This window comes from Camponotus floridanus, unplaced genomic scaffold (assembly GCF_003227725.1).
Source record: "Camponotus floridanus strain SB8 unplaced genomic scaffold, Cflo_v7.5 scaffold67, whole genome shotgun sequence".
Lineage (NCBI taxonomy): Eukaryota > Metazoa > Arthropoda > Insecta > Hymenoptera > Formicidae > Camponotus > Camponotus floridanus.
The window spans coordinates 993,640-1,014,555 of record NW_020229835.1 but is presented as its reverse complement, the minus strand read 5'-3'; the positions used below and the strand labels follow the sequence as shown (position 1 = coordinate 1,014,555).

The following is a 20,916-nucleotide window of genomic DNA, read 5'->3' as shown; positions in this document are numbered from 1 at the left end:
CGCAAACATTTATGTTACGTTTGAATATTCGGTGCGAGATTACGGCAAAGTAGCCAGATTTTCTCCTCAAGCAACATACAAAGTAGTGGAGGGGGGGGGGGAGAGGTAACGAGGATGCAAGCGTAAGGCTGATGGCAGAGAACGGTCATAGTCGTGGACATAAAGTAAGACAGAGAAAAACGTATACGTAAGTAGCATGTATATTTGGCTTTGCCTTATTTTACATCCAATACTACGACAGACGTAAGTGTTAACAGCTATATATCTAGCGGAAAGTACGAATTTTAAACTAATAGCGTGGATAAGGCACCTGATTAGTACGCTGCGTGTCATTGGTTCAAATCTTACCTCAAACTTTTCTTTGTTTTATTATTGTGCTATATATTTTTATTATTTTAACAGACAACTTAATATTTTATATTATAAAATATACTTAAAAATCATTGAATTTAATTATTTGCTATGCAAAAAAATTTAATTAAATAATGGTTACTTCAAAAAGTAATAAAGCAAAATTTAATAATTGCGATTATACATATATATATATATATATATATATATATATATATATATATATATAATCGCAATCATTAAATTTTGCTTCGATTACTCAAAAACACAAATTAGATATATCATTATATTATTTGATTTTGTACAATCATGAAAACGGATGTAATATTTTTTAATAATAATCAAAATTTTATGAAAGATAAGATTACAAAATTTCTTTTATCTTTATTGATAAATCTAATATTAAGATCAAATCTGAAAATAACAGAATCAATTTAGAAATATTTTAGAAATATTTATCTTGCATTAAGATTTATTGAGTCTTTCGGAAATAAAGATAAACATTAATTTAATTATATCTGCTAAATAGTATCAACTGGATTCAATAAAGTATCTTCTATGTTCTTTCTTAATGCTATAATATTTTCCAGACAAAATTTGAAATTTGGTCTAGCATCCGCTGCACTCCAGCAACGTAACATCAATTGATACAATGGTGACGGACAGTTAAGAGTCATCGGCAACCTGCCTCCAACATGAACATAATTTATCACTTCTTCATCAGTCTTGACAATATAAGGTTGCTCACCCAACGAGGTAATTTCCCACATTAATACCCCAAATGACCAAACATCGCTTTGAGAAGTAAATGTTCTGATCATCAAAGATTCGGGTGCCATCCAGCGAACAGGAAACCAACCTTCTCCTTTCTAAAACATGATTTTAACAAAAATTTAATTTTCTGGTTCAAGTTGTTCATTTTTAGAATATGTGCAAAATAAAAAACGTTTATTTATCTCTTGCTATATATAAAGAAACTACTTACATTCTATATTACTTAAAGAAACAATGCACAATACTATTATGATAAAAAAATGGAAAGTATTTTCAAAAGAATTCATTTTTTAATCATTAATTTTTTTTCATAATTGAATTTACCACGCAATAATAATCATCCTTGTAGATATCTTTGGCCAGTCCAAAATCTCCAATTTTGATAACACGATTCTCGCGATTTCTCGAAGATACTAAACAATTGCGACACGCTAGATCTCTATGTACGAAACGCAACTCTTCCAAGTAGCAACAACCTCGCGCAACATCTTCGCACATGGCGAGCAAATCCTGCAAACGCAGAGCAGGCGAATCTGACGCTTGCAAATTTCGACAATCTCTCAAATATTTTAAAAAATCACCAGTTTCCATCAATTCCAACACTAGTAACGGAGAATCCCCATCTAAGCAAACAGCCAACAATCTTAATATATGTTTATGTCGAAAATGATTCATAAGCTTGGCTTCCTTTAATAAATTCTTTTTCTCACGGGAAGAAGCATTTGTCCGAAGCGTTTTTATTGCAATGGATATCTCTGTGCTCGATCCTTCTAAGTTCTTCACCTTTCCTTGAAACACCTGCGAAATATTTCAAACAAATTTACATGCGTCCGTCATTAGAAAATGTATAATTTAATGTCAGGTAATTTTATATTTTACTTTATATTAAATAATTCAATAAAAAATATATAATAAAGTGCATGCTTGTTGTCTGATCTAAATTTTATATTACTTATAATATATTATAAAAATTCATGTAATTTATATCTTTATTTTAAAATACATATCTGTTTTGTTGATCGAGAAATTATTTTAAAACATTGCTTGAAAAAATTAACTTTTACCTTTCCGAATGCGCCGCTACCAATAAGTTTTGTAAATGTAATTTCTTTACGTGCGATTTTAGTTATCCCACATTCATCCGGGTTATTATGTAACATAGGACTATAATTTGTATTGAATTGGGTATATCGGCAAGGCACTTCATGTTGAATCTCCAATTCTATATCGGTCATTGTTGAAGATAAAAATCGTTCATTATTATCTCTGCGTTGACGATACACTGTAAAATTTCGACTTAATTATGTAATAATATGTATTATAAAATATACTATTTTTAATTAAATTAATTCGTTTAGTTTTATATAAATACATTTTCAGTAAATTTTTAAATATTATATCAGATATATATGTGTAATCTACCATTCAAGTCGATACCTATATCAAATATACTTACAACGATAAAAGTAGTAGACGCAGATTATAATAACTATAACGATAAAATTTAATATCAATAATAAGTAATATTCTCTCGCTATTATTCCAGGAGTGCTCGAAATATCTATATTAAGCAAAAATATTAAAAAAAATTTTAATATTTTTAATATTTTTGTGTGTGTATGTTTTTACAAATTGATTTTTAGTTATAATCTTATTACAAAAATTTAATTTTTTTTAAATTTTAGGCCTATTCATATTTAAAAAAATTAGCACATAATATCTAAGCAGCACAGAATGTTACCATTACTTGGTAACATTAATGCAATATTACAAATTGCAATGCAACATTACGGAAACATTGTAGAAATATAAATTAACAAAGTATGAATTAAACATAAGCAAGATTTTTATATTTTAGGAACATTTTAAAACTATAACTCTTTTTAATTTATCTCTAAAAATAATATAATAATATATTTTTTTATATTTATATATATGTGATGAATTTTACATTTTTGCAGAAGTCAAATGAAATAATGATAGAAATAATATCAGTCGAATAAATATAATTCTAAGCTAAAGATAAGCATTGCTATTTTCTTATTAAAATATAGATAACATTTTATATAAATGTTATAATGTATTTTGTGATATATTTCCACTTCATGTACGAATACGGTATTAATCTTCAAAGATAACATATCTTTTTATTATATTAAATATATAGATACTAATATATCTATCATTATATTTTTCTATGTTTTTTATGAATTTTTCACATGCAAATACATATAATTATAACGGATCTTTAAAATTTTTAAATAAAAATATAATTACTAATGTTTAATTAATTCTATAAATATAATGTCATCAAAAACAAAAATATTTTATACGTAATATTATTAAATGGTTGCAATAGCATTGTATTCTTTCCAATATATTACACTGTAATATTGCTACAATATTTCATTGAAAGGAGACATCTTAACTACATTACAATCTTATAACAATAACTCAGCAGAGTTTCGCAATCGATTTGCAATATTACAATGTTTTAATGAAAGTATTCTTCAATATATCCATGCAATCTTATTGTACTGTATGAGTATCTTCGTATGCTTACCAAGTGTTGAAAAAATAAATCTTTCATCAGCTGGCCATGTAAAATTTTCTTCATATTCGGGATATCTCAATATCAAGCGAAACTTGTATAAAGTTCCCGATTGTAAATTTTCGATATGGTATATTATTTGTTTGTTATAATTCATTTTAATATAATTTGTTGTTTGCCACTTTTCTGTTGCATTCTCTTTGTACTCTAACGTAGGAGAGACCGTCAGATTGATGTTTGAGATCCATGAAATGTCCATGCTATTTATTTCGACCTCGCTCAAAGTAATATTGTTTGGTTCTGAATATATGTAAATGATCTTGCTTAAACTCTCATTGTAGAAATCGCTGAAATTATTTGGATACACACGCACGTATATCAAATAATCTTGTACCGGTAGCGACAAGTTAATCTTTGTGAAAAATTTGCCGTTTGCCATACGTTTCGGCATATTGATCAATTGTTTGCTCTTTTGTAGAGTGCCGTTCACTAATGTAATTGACTTCCAATGCACTTCATAAGTCATGACCACGCATTCCGATTCCTTGGGTGGCATCCAATGAACTGCTGCTATAGTAGGCGTCAAAGCTAGGACACTTACGTTTTCTGGTGCATTAAGGTTCTGGTGTTTTACGAGATTGCCCGATTTAGTTTTAATTGGTATCACATTCGATTCGAATGGTTTTACTGATAATTGATCAAAGTAAAAATTGCTTAAAGTATACTTCAACTTATACTCTGAAAATGGTATTAAGTCCTTAATTGTGTAATAATATCCCTTCTGAAGAATGAAATTGAATTTATCAGTTATGTTTAGATTGTTGAGATTGTCTAAACAGCTTACGGAAGTAGTATATGTAGTTGTTGGTAAATTATATTCTTTGCATCCACTCTTTACAACCGCCTCCGGAAAATTCGACATATACATGGTGTTTTCCAGTCTATCCATCCCTGCTGTTTTCTCAAAATTATAATCTTTTTCCTCAGGTGTCAGACATCTCATTGGAGGATATGGTTGTAAAGATTTATCAAAAGCGTAAATTTTATAAAACATATTATTATCTGAACTTATTATTATCTTTTCAACATTTTCGGCTGCATTTACGCTCTTGAGACTTGCATATTTCTTTTTCAAAACGTAGAGTATATATGGAAACGAATCATTTACTAAAATGTAAATGTTTGTTTTATCAATCGTCATAGATTGGAAGTAAAAGGTATCATTAACACTTATGTTTTTCTTGTGTAAAATTGCATTGCACATAGAAATGTTAACGTCTGTTACAACTATGTAACTCTCACTTAACCAGTAAATTAACAGCTCATCATTATTCATGTCATCAATTATCATATCACGAAAAGAATCTATAAAATGAAATATGCAAGACGATGGATTTATCTGAACAGTTTGCACAGTTCTTCCATCGAAATGATGTTGCCTCATATCATATACCTCATTCGTTAAACTGCGTGATAGGGAATATAAAATTCTAAAAAATATATAATTATTTCACTCATTATAAATCATTATTTCAATCAAACCAAAAACTTATATGTAGTGAAAATTCGAAATTATTATAATTATATTATAACTTTTTATTTTTTTTACTTATATCTTAATAATAAAACCACGTAAAATTATAGAAAAATTACAAATTTGCACAAATATTTAATGGAAAATTATTTTTTCAGGTGAACGGTAGTAAACGTACCCCAAAGACGGTGATACACTTAAACCGAGAATATAATTTTCTGATTCGAAAATCTTAAATTCAATTACGGTCTTTAACAACGTAGCCTTTTTCCACGTATTTATCCACATTGCTAAGTCGAATTTTATTATATAAAAGTTGTCGAAGTCTTGAGAGATTATATATAGATTTCTTGCTACCCAGTCAATGCAGAGATTATATGGATACGTATCAAAGGTAGCTATTTTTGTGATATTATTTTCATTAATCTTCAATGTCATTAGGTCATTTCGTGATAGCCAATAAATTCTATGTTCCTGTATCGAATAAGTGGCATGTGTTACTGATCTGAAATTAAAGAGCTATATTCTATTACTGATCTGAGAAAAAGGAACTATAATTGTAAAGCAAAAAATTATAGTTGAGACTTCTAATTTTATAGTTATTACTACTATGATATTGATAATAATAAACCTGTGCATAATAACTTTAATATTATAGCTAGTGTTAAAAATAATTTATGATAAATATAACTATTTTTTTTATCAGTATACGTACTCTGACATTACGAAATTAGTAATGTTTAAATCCACGTCCAATATGTGGATACCTTTTCTCGATGTGACTAATAATTTAGGTATTGGATTTTCATGCGTAGTCGACACTTTGATTAAATCCGTGTAAGGGCCAGCAACAATTTTAGTATGCGCACGTACTCGAAAATAATATGTCGTGTTAGATGTTAGATTGTGCATCGTGTGCTCCAATTTTGTAGTTGTGTTATTTTTATCGTCGCAGGTTTGAATCTCTTTTATGTCCTCGAAAAAACATTGCACTGTGTACCCTTGTATTATTTCATCGGTAAATTCAGGTTGGTTCCATCTGTAAAAAAATAAAATTTTAGCTATTTTATATTTAACAAAATTATAACATAATTAACATTTTTATATATTTATGTCCTTAAATTTAAGAAAAAGAGAAAAAAATGGAAGAATACAAATTAAGAATTTAGATTTCTTACCTCAATGTCACAAAAATGTCGTTTACTTTTTCTGTAAATTGACTGTCGAATTGTACAAATGCTCTGAGAGATGTTGGCTTGCTCAAACTGCTTTCTAGGGATTTTACGATCGTACATATTAACATAATTATATATAAGATTAAGGGATTGTTTCAGTAAATCAGAAAAAAACGATATAATATGAAAATAAAGGAAAGAGAGAAAATAAATATAAACTACAAAATACAGAAATTAGCACAGTATTGATCTTTAAAAAAATAATATAAGAATTTTTTGTGTTATTTATGATTTAGAAAAGTAATCGTTAATCTATGGCAAAAACGAATAAATAACTTTTTATAAAATGACAAGTATTTTTCAATAAATTAAAATAGCTTAAAAAATCATAAGTATAATATTTGTGACTGCTTCAAAACAAAGTATCAAATTAATAAAATTGACTTTACCTTAAATTAGGACAATTTTTATGTACACAGTTATATTTATATTGCTTTATCTGTTATATTATATGCTTTTCTTTTTTGGACAGAATAAAATTTATATTCTTCTGACTACTGGAAGATATTTTTAGGTTTGAATTCCACTCTCTCTTGAATTTAAATTATATTTACACTTTTTCGTCATAGATTTTGTTATTAATGTTTTATGCATTTTTTTGCAACTTACCGATAGATTCTGGGATGATAGAAATATTTGCATGTGTAACTTCTACGTCTTCTCGCTTATTTCTCACGGTACTATCAGAATGACTCCGGTCAGATTTGAAATTTAGTATATGATGATCACTTTTCTCGAACATTGATATATCCTTCATAAAGTATAACATATGAAAATAATTAAGTGAATATCGTTGAAGCGATTGTTTCTGATGCTTTTAATGTTAAATTATATAAATTATAAAATTAAACGAAAAATTACCATTCGTTTTGTGTTTGCTTAATAATACTAATTTGATATATACCATTCCTAAATGATATATATTAAATGCAATATAGTTTTATTCATATTGTAAAATTTATTTTTTATTTTTTTTAAAGACATCTTGTATATCAAATATAACTCATATCAAAAAGAAATCAATTAATCAATATAGGTTAACAAGAGTCAATGAGAATTTATAGCTTTTAGTAAATACTACAAGCAAAAGTGTAGCTCTTTGCAATTATTAAAACAATTTCTTCTATCGATTTGATTCTTTCTCACGATAAGTTAGTTAACTCGAATTTCTTTTCAAAAATTTCTCAATATTACTAAAGTTTTATTAATGTTTGTACTTCAAGAATAGAAAGGTTAAAAATATTGTTTCTTTACAATTATTAAATATTAGCCATAGAATTATATAAATTCTTTTATTTAAAACTTTGTTAAGTTTTTTTTTTGAATGTCGTTATATTTTTAACACAAACAAATCCTAGAAATGATAGTATAAACCGATAGTATGAACCGATAATGCCTCGATAAATATATGTGGATATAATTGTATATAAATGGATATATGTACAATGAAAATTAATATAATTTCTAGCGATGTTATTGAATATATTGTCGATCGAAATATTAGCGTTAACAGATGCAACTTGAAGAATGTTTGATGAATGATTTCTTTATTAGACAGATTTTCTATTTCGATGTTTAGTAGCTCTGATCCGTTATATAATTATCCTAAACACGAAGAAATGATGCTAACTTTCTAAACTAATTTCATAAAATAAAATCTACATTAGTATAAAGCTTATTATATATCACTAAATATTATTATATATATCTAGGAAAATTAAAAAATTTTAAAAATTGAAGAAAAATAACATAAAAATCTGTTGATGTGCCATCGTATGTATATATTAATGTAGCAGATAGTAGACAGAAAACTTCATTAATTTTAATAATTGTTATTATTAGAAATAATAATCATATATATAGAAAGAGAGAAAGAGAAAAAATAATATAGTCAAATTTTAAAATACCGTTTTAATTAAATTTAATATACTATATAACATCCATTTGTAAACAAAATTTCGAAACTTTATCCATCTTTTTTTTACAACATCGTACATACTTTTTTCTTTTATATTGAATTGTTTTATTTTATTTTATCTTATTATATAGATAGAATATATAATTTATTATCATTCATTTTTAGCTACTAATACTTAGCTAACAATGCAATAACATTCAATTGTCTTTTAATCAAGCAAAAAATATTTCTTACCTGCGTGAAATTTAAATTTGGACAAATGGAAACACTTTCATTCTGAAGATTGTTTGAAGTGCTATAATCCTCCGGCGTGATAGTTGCCTTTGTCAGTACTAAACTTTTCAATAAAACACATAAAATTATTTTAAACATAATTTGCATTTTTCGTATACGTTTGCACTCAATAGGTTTCCGATGAATCCTCAATTAGTTGTTTTCATAACTTTTTGTGATATTCATATAATGCAGTTTGAATCAAACGATAAGTAACGCGGTAGCGTATTTTGGCTAACGATTATAATAGTAACTGACTTCGAATAATCAATCTGATCATGTGTTGCCATGACTCAGAAGCCGGATCTTGCTGCCGTTTTCCTCACTCCATGTACATGCTAGCGACCAACGTCGCAAAAAGCAGTAACCGTCTAAGCCGGTCTTAGTGATGGTAGCAAAGTAAGCAGCGTCGCGTAGAAAAAGAAAATATAATAATTTATTATATTTTTTTTTATTTTATATTTTATATAATATATACATATATATTATTTTATTATATTATTTTTATATTTATTATATTATTTATTATGTTTATTATTTTTATTATTTATATTAGTTATTATTATTGTTATATTTATTACATTTATTATTGATATTATTTTATTGGATATTATTTTGTTATATTATTTTATATATTATGTATAATATTAAATAAACATATATTCTATGTTAATATATATATTTTTTTTTCTACGCGACGGTGCCCTCTTTACTACCATCATTTGATCGGTGTAGACGGTAGTGCTTTTCGCGGCGTTCTGCCGCTAGCATGCATTTGGAGTGGGGAAAACGACACCAAGAACCGGACTTTGGCCATGACGTCTTATTAGCTGCATTCCGTTGTAATTTATTTTTCTTTACGGAATTACTTGGTGTTATTCCAAAAAGAATTAAAATCTTTAAAAAATGTTCGACAAAAAGATGATATATGTATAAAACAAAAACAGTTCTATAAATAAAAATAATTATATGTGTTTATTTAATTTGAATTTTGTTAAACTTTTTATATTAATTTATTTCTCAATATCTTCTCTTTATCCTAGAGGCACGTTTACTATATAAAAAGATATTCTGATTATAAAAAGGGTAAGAATGGATTTAAAAGAGTGGTTTATGCGTTTTCTGTACATTCACATAATGCACTTTGAATCAAGCTACGTAACGCTTTTAAACTAGTATAAATAAGTACAAATTTACAGTAGCACATACATAACTAAAATAAACAATATAATTAATTGTACGAGCTATTATTATCATTATTTGCATTAAATAACCTTATAATATATATATATATATATATATATATATATATATATATAACTTATAATATAACTTTAGTTAATATTAACTTAATATAATATACTTAATATATGTAATATAATATAATAAAGAAATTTATAATATTATAATTATTTTATTATTTTAATTCTACTATTGTAATTTTATATACGATAGTCTTTATTATGCACCATTGTGCATTAGTGCATTCAATCAAATTCTATCTTTCTCCCGCTATAAATCACTTACTTTTTCCAAAAAAGTGATAAACACTTTAATTACGAGAAATATAATTGAAAATCATTTTTGTGACTTATTCCAGTCCATTCATTTATTAAATGATATACATTTTTATTTTCAAAAATACTTTTATATTATTAAAGAAACATTCTGCTAAGAATAATTAAGAATAATTCAGTGTGTTAAGAATAATTAAACAAGTATATAATGGTTTCTTTTTTTAAATTCATGCACAATAGTAAACGTATTTTCAAATATTTTATAAATTTATAAAAATTTATTTCCTCCGCAGCAATGATATATGTATGTACAAATATTTATATGTACAGTTTGAAATAAGAAAAAGTTTTAAAACATGAAATATGAAAAAAGCTGGAAAAGGAAATTACAATTGTGCGTTAACATTTATGAATTTACAAAATAGTTAATATTACATTACGAAGTGCAGATCTTATATAATATATAAAATACAAAAGTACACATGTTGAATATCTAATAAGTATCTTAAGAAAACAAACATTCAAGTATTAATACGTGCATAAAATTGTGTCGCAACGATTGATCTTAAAATGCATATTTAGCGATGTGTACAATTTAATCAAAAATCAAAGTGATAGAAATTTAAGATAATAAATAATCATTTCATTGAAATCTTTACGGACAATAATTATTACTTTAATGCTTAGAGTCACAAATATATTTCATCCATGTTACTTTATCATTCTATTTGACAATCTAAGTATAATTTGGGGGAGGGGGATTATGAAAGAACACGAAGTGTTCAATTGAATTGCAAATGCAAATAATTAGCATAACGAAAGACTTCATGATGAATAGTTTAATAAATAATCAATTAATCTTAATCAATAAATTAAAATACTTCTATAATTTAATATTCCTCGCGCAAATATTTTATATTACAGAAAATATTTCGGCAACGAGAGAATTAACACCATATTTGACCCTGATAAACAGTATGGCGCTATTGTTAACATGTTACACGGCTTTATTATCATTCGCACAGTGAATAGTGATGTGACAAACGTTTCACATATTATCAAATTTCTTTATAGTCAACCTTGGCGATATAAACAGTACCGCGATAATGTTTTTGACTTACGATCATTCGCTCAGTGGCTCTTGAGTGAAAGTAGTGATGTGAAATGTATAATATATTATCAAATTCTTTCTCTGAACATAATTGCAAGTGCAACGAAGAACTTTTCGTGAATGAGCTTTTCGCGATTCTCGGCCGCTAGCATGCACTTGGAGTGGGGAAAACGACACCAAGACCCGGACTCTGGTCATGACATCTTATTAGACGCGTGTGTGTGTGTGTGTGTACACATACATTTGTATTGATATTTTTTAATTATATTAAATTGTATTAAATTCTATATAAATTTAAGTACATGCGTGGTCAGAGAAACTTATGAAGTCTCATGTTCATGCATTAAGAGTTCAAGTACTAAATATAAGGAATATTTCTACAGCTTAAGTCTGTATTATTGTTATGTTTACATATTTCGGACCATACTGCGTGAAAAATACTTTCGAACAGTGTTTTCATATTATAGTTCTATCTACACGGAGTCAATAAAATCTATATTCTCTTTTTAACCTTTAACTCTCTTTTTAACCTTTTTAACCTTTAACTTCTTTTACTAATAACTTTTTAACGAACAGCGAGCGACGGCTAAAACCTTTTGGATGTTACTCAAGACAGTAACCTTGATAACGTATATCAAGATCAAGGTAATCGAGGCGGGCTCCTTTTATCGACATATTTACCTTTTTAATAATTTAAACAAGTGTTTATATAATGTTTTCTTTAAATTAATGCACAATAATATATATATATATATATATATATATATATATTTTTTTTTTTTTCAAATATTTATAAATTTATAAAAACTACGTACAAAAATTTATATATATATATATATATATATATATATATATATATGTATAATTTGAAATAGGGAAAAGTTCCAAAACATAATGTAAAAAAGACTTGAAAGAAAATTACAATTGTATGTGTTAATATTTATGAATTTACAGAATAGTTAATACTAGTTAATACATTAAAGCGCAAATCTTACATAAGATACAAAAATATGCATGTCGAGTGTTTAATGAAATATCCTAAAGAACAAACATTCCAATATAAATATCTGTTTACAATTTATTCCTCAATAATTTATTTATATCAGCTTGATAATATCTACTGGATTTAATAAGTCATCTTTTCAATTTTACTTCTTAGAGATATAACATTTTCGAGATAAAATTTGAAGTTTGATTTAATTTTCGCTGTTACAACAACAAAGTATTAAAATCAATGAACAGTTAATTCTTTAACTACGGTTGTCATCAATAGACGGCGAAACATTTTATGAAACACAGCTGTCGTCAATAAGCGTCAATAATTATTTTAAAATGTGCTGTGATGCCGAAATCGCTTATTTCAATTTCAGTTTCAATGGTTCTGTTTGTTTATGTGATGTTATCTAGGGTCTGCAATTATTTATTTTATTCATTCAATAATTCATTTCATTTATTTATATTACGAATCTCTCTCTCTCTCTCTCTCTCTCTCTCTCTCTCTCTCTCTCTCTCTCTCTCTCTCTCTCTCTCTCTCTCTCTCTCTCTCTCTCCCCCCCATTCTAAATTATCTAAATTATTTAAATTTTTAAATTATATTAATATAACATATAAAATATTCTTGATTTTATTTTAATATACTTAAAATATCTATAAAATGTTCTCGTATTAATTAATACTTTTATATAAATAGTAATATTTTATAAACTCCTTCACAATAATATATTATTTAAATATTTTATGCATAAAGCTCCATGATGAATTATTTAATAAATAATCAATTTTAATCAATAAATTAAAATACTTCTATAAATTAATATTCCGCGTTAGTGTATATTTTATAATATATAAAATATTTCGGCAACGAATTATCGATAATATGATGTTCGACTGTGGCAATATAAAATGTAAACAGTAGCGCGCTTTGTCATCATTCGCACAGTAACACTCGAGTAATAAAGTAGTGGTGTAAAACGTCTCGTATATTGTAATTTAAACACGACTAAGATTAGTATCGAAACATTTACTATAATTATTAATAATTAATAATAAATATAATAATAATAATAATAATAATAATAATAATAATAATAATATTATAATAATTATTAATAATAAATAATCAATTTTAATGAATAAATTAAAATATTTATATAATTTAATATTCCGCTCGTGTATATTTTATTGTATATAAAATATTTCGGGACGAATTATCAATAATATTATGTTCGACTTTGACGAAACAATAGCGTAAACAATAGCGTGCTATTGTTTGTATGTAATGATATTGCTATCATTTGCTCGATGACATTCGAGCAGTAAATTTTAGAAATTTTTCCCGATCTGTGGCCGTAAAGTAATATTCTCTATTCTCTAGGGGTAGTTTAGATTTATTTATATTGCGATATTTTGCAATATTTTGCAATATTTTGCGATATTTATGGGCGCAGAGTATTATTCTGTATCTAGGGGTAATTTAGATTTATTTATATTGCGATATTTTGCGATATCTGGGGGCGCAGACTATTATTCTGTATTTAGGAGTAATTAGATTTATTTATATCGCAATATTTTACGATATCTGGGGGCGCAGACTATTATTCTGTATTTAGGGGTAGTTTAGAGTTATTTATATTTCGATATTTTGCGATATTTGTGAGTGCAGTGTAATATTAATTTTTTAGGTTTAATTACAATGCGATATTTTGCGATATTTCGCAATATCTTGGAGCGCAAAGTATTATTCTGTATCTAGTAGGTAATTTAGGTTTATTTATATTGCGATATTTTGTGATATTTTGTGGCGAAGTTTTATATTCTCTAAAGAAAATATCTGAATAGTGATGCAAAATGCTTCGTATGTTAATAAATTGAAAAATAAATAATCGTTTAATTAATCTATAAATTCGAAAATTTCTACAATTTAATATTTTCATATATACGTATATATTATAATACGTAAAATATTTTGACAATGAATTATCATTAACACGGTGTTTGACTTTGGCAATATAAACAATAGCGCAATTTTGTTTATATGTCACGGCTTCGTTATCATTCACATGGTGACACTCGAGCAATAAAGTAATGGTTTGAAACGCTTCGTATATTATCAAATATTTTTTCTAAATACGGTTTAAATTAGTATCAAAACATAATTTGATATAATTATTAATAATTATAAATTAATTAACTTATGATAAAGGACATAAAACTGTATCGCAACGATATATCTTTGTCAAATCGCAGTCATTAATTACTGCGAATAAAAATTGAAAAAGGGAACGTAAAAGAGGATAAAGAAATTAATTTTGTTATGATCTTTCGATTATTAATACTTTTATAATAATTTCTCTAACGATACTTATTAAAGTTAAATAAATTTCGACCAATGCTTTAAATTTTCTTAATCGCCAATCACACATAAAATATTTCAACGACGTTTTATGACTTACGATCATTCGCACAGTAATCTTGAACAATAAAGTAGTGACGTTTCATATATTATCAAATTCTATCTTTACATAGTCAACCTTGACGATATAAACAGTATCGCGGTAATGTTTTTGACTTACGATCATTCCCTCAGTGGCCTTCGAGCAAGAAGATAGTGATGTGAGACGTTCCATATATTATCAAATTCTTTCTCTAACAATTATTTTGAACATTGCTTTATATAATAGATTTTCTCTTATCTTTTATATTTTTATTATCGTTTATATTTGCGAATTAAAATTTATCTAGTATATTACAAAATTAATTATATATTATATATAAAATTATATATAATATAATATAACCCTCCCATGGGGTACACTTTGTCGCGGTAGGAGGGCTTAGTACCTGGACGGTGCCTTGAGGTTTATCTCAAATTTTCCAATTTATGATAAATCTTAAGATGCCTGAATGAGAAGCTAAGTACCCTTTCGCGTCGTCGGTGCTGTCAACGTGCCGCGGACGGCAAGCGCTTCGTCAACGCGTCGCGTTAAGTACATACATATTAGGGAGTGCCGTTAAAGGTATATACATCGCGCGATCAAATATAAGATTTTTAATCGCATCGAAATAGTGCGGGAGTGCCATTCAATATCGCGCGTAAAAAAACGAAAATAGCGATATAAAAATATCGCTCGCGAGTACGAGAGTGTCGTTAAAAGTATCGCGCGTCAACAACATGAGAAGAGAAGGAGGACTGGGAGAGGCATCAGACACCTGTGAAGCAACTCTATGGTAAATAAATTATCGCTTATATAATTATATATTAATTGCGTATGCGCAATTTAAATTAAGTAATTAATCACGTAATTTGATTTTTTATTTACATGACTTAAACAAGAGAAAAAAAGAGAAATTTTTACATAAAAACTGTAATTTAAAAGTTTCTACATTCGAATAGCTTTCAATAGAATTATTAAATTATTACTTATTAGTAGAATTTTTTTCAAAATTTATAAAATTGTTTATCTGCTTATTATTTATGTGCGTTGGATATAAAATTAAATGCATATAATAATCATTTTTTGACCGTGACTACAATTTGAATCTTCTTTGTATGTACAGACCCATAAACTATTGTGAGAGAAAGTGGAGGCCTGGGAGAGGCATCTTGCATCGGCGGAGCAAGCTGATGGTGAATATCCATTATTTATATATTAATTATTATAAATGGTTAACTTATTATAAATGAACAATAATTCGATCTTATTATTTAAACAAATTAAAAAAAAAGATTTTTATAAAAGTCATAAAATTTTTTATTTAAAAAACAGTTTCAAAAAACAGTTTTAAAAAAGAAGAGATCAAGAAAAGAGTTTTTTGTAAAAATTTTACCTAATTTATTAAGTAAAGAACACGCAATAACGATTTTATCAATTTTATCAATTTTTGATGCTAATTTATTTTTATAATACGCACTTATTTTCTAATTGCTCATAGCTTGTCTATCGTAGAATTTGTTTGTAGATATTATTGTAGATTTTTAAACTTTACTTTAACTTAAAGCCAAATGATTAATTAATTAAATAATTTGTAACATGATAAATACACACATTAATTTTATATTTTATTATAAAATATAATATATAGAAATTTGTAGTAATTTGGCTTTACTTCAGTTAAAATAAAGTTATATTCAATATTTAACTAACGAATTTCACGATTTCGTGAAATCGAATGATCGTTACTAAATGAGCGTAAATATTTCACGTCCTTTTGCCGGCAAAAGAAGGAATATTTATCTTCTTCTTTGATCTCTGATTAGAGATAGAAAGAAAATGGCCAGGATCAACAAAAGGTAGATTCAACTGGCCTGAAGAGCACGCAGTTAGGGTACGCTGTTAGGGTACGCGGTTAGGGCACGCGATTAGGATACGCGATTAGGACACGTGAATAGGACATGTAATTAAGGCACGTGATTAGGGCATATAATTAGGGCACGTGATTAAAATATATACATGACTAATTGTAAGTTAGGTGATGATTAGAAATAGGTTCCACAAATCTCGAATAATTTTAGTTAGTCAGGAAGTTGGGTTGTTAGGGCTGTATAAAGTAAGATCATTAGAATTCTTTAATAGTAGGGTTGTTAGGGCTTTTAGATAAAATTCATTCTTTCTTTTAATTCCAATAATCGTAGAGGTGAATTAAAATTATTTTAATTAAGTTGAATTTATTTTTAAAAATGTTGTAAAAATAAATATAACATGGTTTGAAAATAAACATGTTTTAAAAATGAAATTTGAATTATCTTCAGGAATATTAAAGAAATTGCATAATTATTAACGTTTAAGAAATATCTTAACATGTTATATTTTATTTTAAAACTTGAAAATATATGTGTATCAAGTCAAATATTAAATCCAAATGTTAATGCTATCAATATTAAATTATTGATGTTATTAAACATTTGAATAAATCGAATATTATTATTTGATATTGATAGCATCATAAATTTGTAAATTGTAAATAGTTATAATTGTATTTTAATTATAATCTAACATTGATATTTTAATTGTAAAATACAATACGATTATGATTATAATTATATTAAATGAAATTGTATTTACAATTGTAAATTCTTACGTAAATTACACAAAAAATTATCGAAAGTATATGTATAATGATTACATAATAGTAATTAACATAATAGTAATTCATTAAATTAACGTATTTGTTTCTATATTTGTATATATTTTTGAAATATGCATAAAAGAGTAACTGTTATATGTGATATTTTCATATCAAAGAGTCATTAATAAAATCGGGAAATTTTTATATAAAATATAAAAATTCGATGCTAAATTAATGATTAAATATAAGCTTTACAAAATTTGACGAACGCCTTCGTTATAGAATCGCGAGTCAATTATAAATTGAATCATATGCTTTCTGTTAAATTTATCTATTATATTTATAAATATTCTTAAAATAAATTAATAAATTATGATTGCGAAAATATCGTACTCGTTTTTTGCGTTTTTATACAAGATAGTCGTTTTAATACAAGAATTTTATTGCCGTCCATCTCATCAGATATTATTGCTAAATATTGTTAATTAAATATAAAGAAATATCGATTAAGAGTGTGAAGATTCGATGTGATAAGTCAACAATTAAATATTAATTTCAAAAAATTTAACGATTATCTTCGATATTATATAGAATTGCAAGTTAATTGTTATGAATTTAATAATTTGTTTTTTCAGTTATATTTGTATATTTACGAATTTTGTATCGAAAAATATTCATAAATAAATTAATAAATTATGGTTGCGAAAACATCATGTTTTTCTCGCGTTCTTAGACGAGATGGTCGTTTTAATAAAAGAGTTATCGTTGTTTCTTTCGTTAAATAAACGTTAATGAAAATTGCGTGGCTCGTACCGCCGAGGAATCGAATGATTTTTATCATGGAGAATTATTTCTTATCGGTTCTTGTGAGATCCATTCGCGATGTCTAGTTTGGTGCTCTTTTGAAAATTGGAGATTTTTATTGTAAGATTGGAACTAATTCCAGATATACCTGGCAATTTTTGAAAGCAATGATTTCGGTAATAATTCAATGACGAACACCATACGTTTCTTTAAAGTCGAATTAAAATAACATATATTTAGATGAAAGAAATGCATCTTTTCTTTTCTTCGTTAAAAATGTTCTATCATTATTAGGATTGATATTATTATTGCCTAATGCCAGAAAGATTTAATAGTAGATTAAATATGGATATAGCGTTGTGTATAAATTTCTATTTTTCAAGTAATTGCATATTGTAATTAAGTTTTATTAACTTTTATGAGAAAAATGACTACGAACGAATATATTTTATTAATTAATATAATTTATCCTTTTTGAAAGATTATTTCTAGGTACTGGGATTATTAATGTTAGTTTGTTTTAAGAAACTTTACAGATATTGGACATCCATCGCCATTTTAGAATATTAGTTCTTAGATATATGTCATTTTATATATATGCATAATAAAATACATGCACAACTTAACGTATCCAAAATATTTCTATAATTTTTATTAACATTATATATTATGTATACGAAATTATGTATGAATGTTACATAAAATGTGCGAATACTTAAAATTCGAGACAAATCTAATGAATACCCCATCAATAAGATATTGATTAAAAGAAAAGAAATTATTAATTTAAACGTTATAAGAATAAGAATCTAGAGAATTATTCTAGAATTAATTATTTAAAATTATTTAATTTATTTTATTTTGCAAACTATTTCAGTTGAAATTTTAAGTCTTGTTATGGGATTCAATTCATCTCGCGCGCGCGAAAAGGTACCGAAAATTATTATATGTGTTCACACATTCAACACAAACTCTAATGATGCATGGATTTTATTATTTATAAATGTAATCGTTCGTAATTACATTTCTATAAAAAATTGTTATATTCACTTAATTTTCAATAAAGAAGTATATTTCTTAATAATGGAAGAACATGTTTTCTGACGTGAATATCAATTTCATGAATTGAAAATAATGACGAGGGATAATGGTCGTTGAATTATTACTGAAATCATTGCTATTGGGAATAGATCCGGGATTCGTTCTCTCCTACGTTCAATGGATCACTTAACTTTTCTTCGTAGATTGATCGTACGAAATCTGATATAGAAACAAGATGTTAATCTTTCTCCATTTTTAAAATCGCACCTCTTTTTATTACCGGTTTGTCATCCGTGTATCTGATGGCTTCGATTATTATATTATAAAAATTATACGCAATATGAATATTTGGAATATTATCGATTTATTTATTCGTCACGTTTTTTCGCGAATTTTAAATCGTGATTTATTTTGTAATTTAATTGTCGATTTACATCGAAACTCATTTTATTTTTTCGTGTTTTGAATATTTTCTTTGATAAACTACACAAAAGGCGCCAGTAATGCAAATATTTTCTTCTACAATCGAAGAAATGATGAATAATTTTATTAATGACTCCTTTGATTACGATTATTTACGTTACATAAAACTCATTAAATTCTATTATTGCATATCGATTATTAATGATAAATGTCGCGTAATTAATTATCGCTTGTATCAGGCTTGTCTAAATTATATAAAAATTTTTACTAAATTTCGTATTATACGTATATTTTGGACATTTCCGCGTAATAAATTATTCCATGTAATAATTATTTTGTATAGTTTGTATATTTTGTATAATTTGAAACGTATTTTGTATTAAGTTTCAAATTATATTCACTTTTGTATTAAAAGAAAATAAAATGTATTGAAAGAAAATAAAAATAAAATAAAAAAAAATTTTTCTCCTCGATGTATCTCCACTTTAATGGAGGCATTTGCTGGGTGAGGAGATTTGACTCTCGTCAACCTGAGACCTATGCCGGCGATAATGTACGCTAATATTCATATAGACTATTCTTATATTTAAGATCATTTAAGTATATTCTTAGATCGCGTCTTAAGATTTTGTTCAATTATTAAAATAGTTGTACAACATTTTCCAACTTACTTAACTCTTTCTTACTTAAAACGATCTTAAATAGAGTGAATTAAAAATTGGCCGTAGTTACTGGTAGGGTTACGCATGCCGGACAGGTCGAAGGGGAAAAGTCAGACTAAGAGAGATGAATCAAAATGATATATATACATATATGTTATATTAATTACATTAATCTTTTTGAATAAAATGAAAGAAAAAGAGGAATCGAGAAAACAGATAAAAGGCAATTATACAGTGATTTGAATATATCTTAAATATGAGTGATTTAAATATTTCGAAGAACTCTATAGGAAGGAATAAGCATGACAAGTGATGATAATCTTTATGATGTTAATACAAAGGAATACAATAAACCATATAACAATCCAAGAACTCGAATAAAAACATATATTGAATAGAAATGCAATGATTGGAAATGATTAGAAACTAAAAGACTGTATGCACACAACCTTATTAATAATAATACTATTTTGTAATTATATTAAATTTTATAATTTAGTTATATAAAGCACATTAAGCTTAAAAATATTATACTGATATCAAAATTATAATAAAAATATATAAATAAGTGCTATATTAGAATGGTACATATGAATTTTTTATATTTTATATAAAAGAAGAGACATTTAAAATATTTTGCAACATTTATATCAACA

At 26.2% G+C, this 20,916-nt stretch overlaps 1 protein-coding gene across 1 annotated transcript; it reads right to left on the bottom strand.

Annotated features, from left to right (window-relative positions):
• Positions 1-794: 794 nt before the first annotated feature.
• Positions 795-9,008, bottom strand: LOC112639475 (proto-oncogene tyrosine-protein kinase ROS-like). The gene is made up of 10 exons (XM_025413512.1): positions 8,598-9,008; positions 7,055-7,196; positions 6,389-6,482; positions 5,926-6,249; positions 5,389-5,715; positions 3,689-5,166; positions 2,582-2,686; positions 2,190-2,407; positions 1,450-1,923; positions 795-1,220 (listed from the first exon to the last, which is right to left on the bottom strand). The coding sequence occupies exons 1-10, from the start codon at positions 8,742-8,744 to the stop codon at positions 873-875; spliced, it is 3,657 nt and encodes a 1,218-aa protein (XP_025269297.1). The 5' UTR covers positions 8,745-9,008; the 3' UTR covers positions 795-872.
• Between the last annotated feature and the right edge of the window lie 11,908 nt (positions 9,009-20,916).

Coding starts and splice junctions, on each gene's coding strand:
- LOC112639475 (XM_025413512.1), bottom strand. CDS start 8,744: ATGCAAATTATGTTTAAAATAATTTTATGTGTTTTATTGAAAAGTTTA. Junction 5,167..5,388: donor AGTGTATCACCGTCTTTGGG/GTACGTTTACTA, acceptor TATATTTTTTAG/AATTTTATATTCCCTATCAC. Junction 2,687..3,688: donor ATTTATTTTTTCAACACTTG/GTAAGCATACGA, acceptor TGCTTAATATAG/ATATTTCGAGCACTCCTGGA.